At 46.0% G+C, this 6,304-nt stretch overlaps 1 protein-coding gene across 1 annotated transcript in view; it reads left to right on the forward strand.

Annotated features, from left to right (window-relative positions):
* The first annotated feature begins 2,418 nt into the window (after positions 1-2,418).
* Positions 2,419-6,304, forward strand: part of rapgefl1 (Rap guanine nucleotide exchange factor (GEF)-like 1) — a 33,043-nt gene continuing 29,157 nt past the window's right edge. The window contains exons 1-2 of the mRNA XM_056401140.1: positions 2,419-3,547; positions 5,143-5,447. Of these exons, the coding sequence (XP_056257115.1) occupies positions 3,345-3,547; positions 5,143-5,447 (508 nt within the window). The 5' untranslated portion in view covers positions 2,419-3,344. The remainder of the gene's footprint in view (positions 3,548-5,142; positions 5,448-6,304) is intronic.

The following is a 6,304-nucleotide window of genomic DNA, read 5'->3' on the forward strand; positions in this document are numbered from 1 at the left end:
ATTATTTAATTCAGTATTTAATTCAAAATCAGTCTTTCATCTTCAAGTTGTAAATATTTATCCAACAAGTTCCTCTAGAATTCAATCAGCTGATCTCTCGTGCGACATCGCTGCTGTTATCATGACAGAGTCTCGACCGTGTCATCGACCCTCATGATGAGTTCGTTCAACACAAGAACCAAACAAAGTGTAATAACATAAGAACTGGACGAGGTTTGGCTTTTACTTCAACAAGTAAATAAAATACTTTTTTTTAACCTTTACACAAGATCTTTCCCTCAGTTATTTTAACCTAAATATAAAACTCGTAGAAAATCTGAAGGTTCACCTGTATTTACCTGTGAGTAAACCTTGAAATTTAATCATGGTCTTGGTCTTTATTTATCCACATATGTAGTTAATGTCTTTCTACTCAAAGGTATTAAATAACCCTGAATCATTACTCACTGGTGTTTTATCTGACGTCTCCCTCCGTCATTACACAGCTTTTACTGCTTTTTCTCTCATTCATTTTATTTTTGTATCTTTACAGTCGAACTTTCTGCAGCTGAACCTCCTGTATGTTTGTACTGAGCTTCTCTGTTGTGTTGTACTCAGGTCAATGATGGAGCTGGTGTCAGTTTACAGTAACATATTGCAGACTGCTCCTCCAGGAGGAGGAGGAGGAGGAGGAAGATGCTGATGAGTGGAGTCCGTCCGTGTGTGTCGAGTTACGGCCGCTCAGCTGATTGTTGCGGTTGTGAAACTGACGAAACCTGATCAGGTTACTGCACGAACACATAATGACCATGCACACACAGATCAATGAAGGGTCATGTGACTCTATTTGGAATCAATAGTCAGCAGATGTTTACATGTTGATGTTGACACAGACAAACAAACACTTTTACTTCTAAACTGAAGATGCTCAGTGACCGGTCTAACAGTCCATCCTGATTCTCACAGTGACACTAAAACCAAGACGGGACCTTTAACCTTTTCTTTAGGAAAGTGAAAACTGGACAAAAAATCCCCAGTTTTTCTAAAACATCCACTTTCTGAAAACGGCACATTTCAAAATGTCCTCACTTAAAAAAGCCAATTTAGAAAAATCGTAAGACATTTTATTCTATGACATAAAATACATGAGTAAATACCCCGGAGTTGATTTGTTGAATCTTCTTTACGTCTCGGTTGCTAACAAGCCTCTAAATGAGAGACAGAGGTTGATGAGGACGTTTAACGACATCCTCGTGTACAGCTGATACCGACAGTATCAGTCAGTTTAAAACCATGATGACAAACTGCTCCGCTTTGGGATGTAACACAATTATTTTTGTTTTTATTCTGTTTTACGTTTACTCTCATAGGCGATGATCTTTGAGATTTAAATAAACGTTGAGTGAAAAAATACTTGATATTAAAAGACAGATCAGGATCATCAGGACGTCCCTACTTTTAAATGATCTGTACTTTCTCCTCCTTTAGTTATGAATTATAATGGCAGTTTTAGGCCTCCACAGTCCATCCATTCATATCTTTAACAAAAGAATGTGTGTCATTATTATTTTATATTATTATTTTTAGCTAAACTGTAACATAGAGCTAAAAATGATTAATAATAAAATAAATAATAATAAATAAAATAATAAAATTTGTAACAAGCTAACATTAGGCGCTTGACCATAACTTAAGGCTAAAGTTAGAAACATGAGTGTTCATTTGTAGATACTTGACACAATCTAATTAAGAAACTGACAGTACTAAAGTAAAGTTTATTAAACAAGCTAGCTAGTCAGCATCTGCTAATTACACTCACCTGTGTCTCAGTTTCCTTGTACAGAAGCCACTGATGGAGGGAGGCAGGAAGACAAGGTGAAGAAATGGTACGGTCCACTTCAGGGGTGTCTAAGCACGTGCATAGGTATATAGATATTCACACATACATGTATAGTAAGTGCTTTTATTTTTTATAGTTATTTTTCTGATGATATTTATACACTTTCACGCTGCTGGATTAATGGAGTATCTTATTTTGACACTGGGATTGATGCTGTTAAATAAAAGGTCTGCGTTACTTTCCCGCCACTGTGGCTTTGAATGAAATGAATGTTTTGTGTCAGAAACTAAACGAGTAACTTCTCTCCCCTGATGATCCGACCCGCTGCCTGTCGTCAGGGATATTTCCATTTCCATCAATTTTACAGCACTGGAAGTTAAAATGTGCATGCAGTTGCGCGCGCCCGCTCTCTATCGGGGGCGCGCAACTGCAGCAGATCAGAGCGGGGGGGGGGGGGGTGTGAATGTTACGAGTCACTTCTCATTCCACTAATTTAGCAGAAGGGGAGGAGAGAGAGAGAGAGAGAGGGAGAGAGGGAGAGAGAGGGAGAGAGAGAGAGAGAGAGAGAGAGAGGGAGAGAGAGAGAGAGAGAGAGAGAGAGAGAGAGAGAGAGAGAGAGAGAGAGAGAGAGAGAGAGAGAGAGAGAGAGAGAGAGAGAGAGAGAGAGAGAGAGAGAGCTCGGCTGTGTGTTGCTGAGCCGGGGGACCGTCGGAGCCTCTGCAGTATCTGACCTGAAAAAAACACAACCCGCCACCGCTCCTGCCGCTGCTCAGAAAACCCACGACACGCGAACGCACCGGGCCGGGCGGGTTCTCCTCCTCCAGGTGTGTGAGGAGGAAGAGAAGAAAAAAAAATCCTCCAGCGTCGATCCGCCGTCATTCGTGTCGGAGATATCACGGAGAAACCAGCCGCCGGTGAAATAACACGGCCCCGGAGTCCCGGTTCAGCTCACGGAGGAACCACCGGGGAGCTGCGGAGGCGCAGGGCCGACAGGGAGAGCTCTGTTTGGGGTTCATATTATCAGGTTCTTTTTCCGCCGACGGATCGGTCGCTCGGCGCCGGAGCTCGGTGTTTACGCGGCGGCTGCAGAGAGAGCAGAGAGCCGGGGCAGAGGACGCGGTGCAGCGGGGAGGAGCGGCCGAGAGCCGCCGCCGCACGGAGCAGGTTTCTGGGGGATTTTTGGCAGGAGGAGGGGGGGGGGGGTCGCGGTGCAGTGATCCGAGAGAGAGAGAGAGAGAAGGACTCTCTACCGCCTACATCCACCACTCACCCCCCCCCCCCCCCCCCCCACCTCCGCCTCCACCAATGGGTTAAAATCGGTTTGTTCCTCCAGAGAAGCCGCGCTGAGCCTCGGAGGGTCCGTCACACCTGCTCACACCTGCCCGCCCCGACCTGCAGGGGCTGTAGGATGTAGGAACCATCTGCCCCCCCCCCGCACCCCCCACCTCTGTCTCCCTGTATCATCATCCTTTAAACACCCCCCACCCCCCACCCCCCCCCCCCCCACCCCACCCAGCGTCCCACCATGCCGGCGGGGATGAAACCGCTGGAGAAGTTCCTGAAGAAGCAGACCACGGCGCTGACCCGGGCCGGAGGCTTCGTCGGCGGGGTGGCGGACAAGGCCAGCGGGGGGACCGGGGCGTCCCGTCGGAGGGCCAGCCTGTCCCGGGTCGTACCGTTCTTCAGGGAGACATCACCTGAGAGCGGCCAGGCTCGGGAGGTGTTCAGGTGAGACATAGGTGGACTTGTCATCCAGCAGCTGATTGGCTAAATCCACTGACTCCATTCTGCCCTTTTATTATTTATTAAGGTTTTATTATCATTAGATATTTACATGTGTGGTCCAGCTTCAGTGTGTTTGAGTTCTACAGAGGTTGTCCATGATTAATGCTGAGCTGAACCAGTTTGTCAATTAACTGATGAACTGATTGGTCACTGACTGAATCACTGACTGTGTCAATGAAACATTTCTAAAGCTAAAATGTCAGAAATGTTCCTGTTCAGTCAGTGAAGAGGAACTGAACCATCTGGACTGTTACAGTTCTTCCTTTAGTGGATGGTTGGGAACATTTCACCAGTTACAGACAGGGACAGTTTCGTTTACGGTTCTACTACTTTAATGATACCACTTATCCATCCGGTACTTTAACGGTTCTTATCGCTACGGTCATTTTTTAAAAGAAAGAAATTAGGAACAGAATGAGCCTTGCTTTATTTTCACTTCTGTACTGATTGACATTAAAGAGAGAGAGAGAGATGAGCAGGAAGATGCATAATTCATAGACGAATGTCTGAATCAGAAACGGAGTTGGTGATGAAAAGAGCGAGAGAACTTTTATATTGCAATAATAAACAGGAAGTCTGTTGTCTTCATTTCTAACGTCGCAGCTGGTCGATGCTCCGGCCTGTAGTTTAATAACAGGCTTCAGCGCCTTCGTAGTTCCAGAGACACAGCTGCTGTTAGAGCAGAAGAAGAAGACTTCCTTTCTCCTTCTTCATAGACTAAATGTTTTCAGGAGAAAGTTTTACATCTGAGAAAAGGACGTATTTAACCCCAGTGAGAGAATCACGTAGGTTTGAGAAAGAGAAAAGGAAAAGACTAGAAATGTATAAACACACGTGTCCGACAGACAACACGGGTTCAGTGAATGTCTCCCATCGCAGCGTCTCGGGAGACAGCGCCCCTACAGGCGGCAGGCGTAACGAACCTGTTGTTATGGTTACCATAATAAAGACTCGACTGTACCGACAGCGCTGTACCGATTGTCGCCGTGGTTACTATAATAACCGGTTAGGTTCAGGAAAAGATGCTGGTTTGGGTTAGAATAAGTTCTTCCTAAACATTAGACGATCTCTGTTGTCATGGTTACAGTAATAACGACAAATGGTCATGGGTAATAGAAACACCATGGGAATCGAACACACGGCTCTCCTGTCACATCCACCACCTCCTCCTCCTGACCTGGACTCTGTCTCTTTACACTGCGTCACCGACACTTTCCCTTCGCTCATGTCGCCTAGCAACAGAAGCTAACGATGATGTCATAACAACCTGCTGACAGACGACCTTTAACCATAACTTAGTAAATTTATTAAAACGTGTTTTTTCATTGTGTTTACTTCATTAACTTTCTCTGTCCATTCCTCTGTTTGGGGGGGGGGGGGGGGGGGGTCAGGAAGCAGCCAGTCACTTGTATTATTATATATATTATTATTATTTCATTCACCAACTTCACGCGTCACTCAGTAAATTTCATCAGCAACTGAGGGAATATTTTCTGGATAAATCCTGATGAAATATTTGAACACTTTGACCCCTGCAGCCCCGACAGTGAGGACCCCCCCTCCTGGCCCTCAGCTACTGGGACCGGTCTGGTGACGGTGCCCAGCAGCGCTAACGGCTCCGGCTCCGGTTCCGGTTCTGGTTCTGGTTCTGGAGGAGGAGACGTCCGCAGTCCGTCTCTGTCCAGTGACGAGCAGAGCTCTGAGGCCAGCCTGATCACAGAGACCGGAGGAGGAGGAGGAGGAGGAGGAGGAGGCGGGACTCCTCTTCACCCTGACACTCCAGACAACCTGACCCTCGCCGTGCTGGACAGCGTGGCGGGAAAACGTTACGGACACTGTACAGGTAAGACAGGAAGCTCCCTCCCTCTGCTCCTCCCACCGATCCAGATGCCAGTCTGGACCCACAGCTGGTCACCGTCCAGCTGCTGCTTAGCTCATCCATCAATCACCAGTAACATGAGGTCACTTCTGCCTAATTAATACTTAATTATTTATTGATTCTCAGTCTGGACCTTCATTGTTGTCAGTAACGTTGGGTTTTGGACATTTGAAGACGTGTCCTCGGGCTTCGGTCCATTTTATGAACCAAACAAATAATAGATTAATTTAGAAGATAATTAGCAGATTAATGAGACGTGAGAATCACTGAGAGTCGAGGACTGAAGACTGACGTGTCAGGACTCGAGTCCAGAACCTCGACGGTTTCTGATTCAGCCTGTTTTCATTTTACAGTTCATATCATACAGACTGTTCCTGCAGCCTGTGTGTGTGTGTGTGTGTGTGTGTGTGTGTGTGTGTGTGTGTGTGTGTGTGTGTGTGTGTGTGTGTGTGTGTGTGAGAGAGATCCAGCGGTTACATAATCGCTGCCGTCCTCTTTCAGAAACGCAGCCTGCTTATTACAGCTGAAGTGGGTGTGCATGCATGCGTGTACGTATGTGTTCCTGCAGGAATGTCTCCCTGCATGCCTCTCTGTGTGTGTGTGTGTGTGTGTGTGTGTGTGTGTGTGTGTTGTGTGTGTGTGTGTGTGTGTGTGTGTGTTTCTCCACATCTTCATGTTTGTGTTTTCAGAAACATAAAAAATCAACAATGAAATATTGGATTTGAAAATGGTAAAACATTACATCACAGTTATTGAAAAATATTAAAATGTAAATACATGAATTTAACGCTCCTCCAGTGTAAAGGTCTGTGTCCATGTGT

The sequence above is a fragment of the Seriola aureovittata genome, chromosome 17 (genome assembly GCF_021018895.1).
Source record: "Seriola aureovittata isolate HTS-2021-v1 ecotype China chromosome 17, ASM2101889v1, whole genome shotgun sequence".
NCBI lineage: Eukaryota > Metazoa > Chordata > Actinopteri > Carangiformes > Carangidae > Seriola > Seriola aureovittata.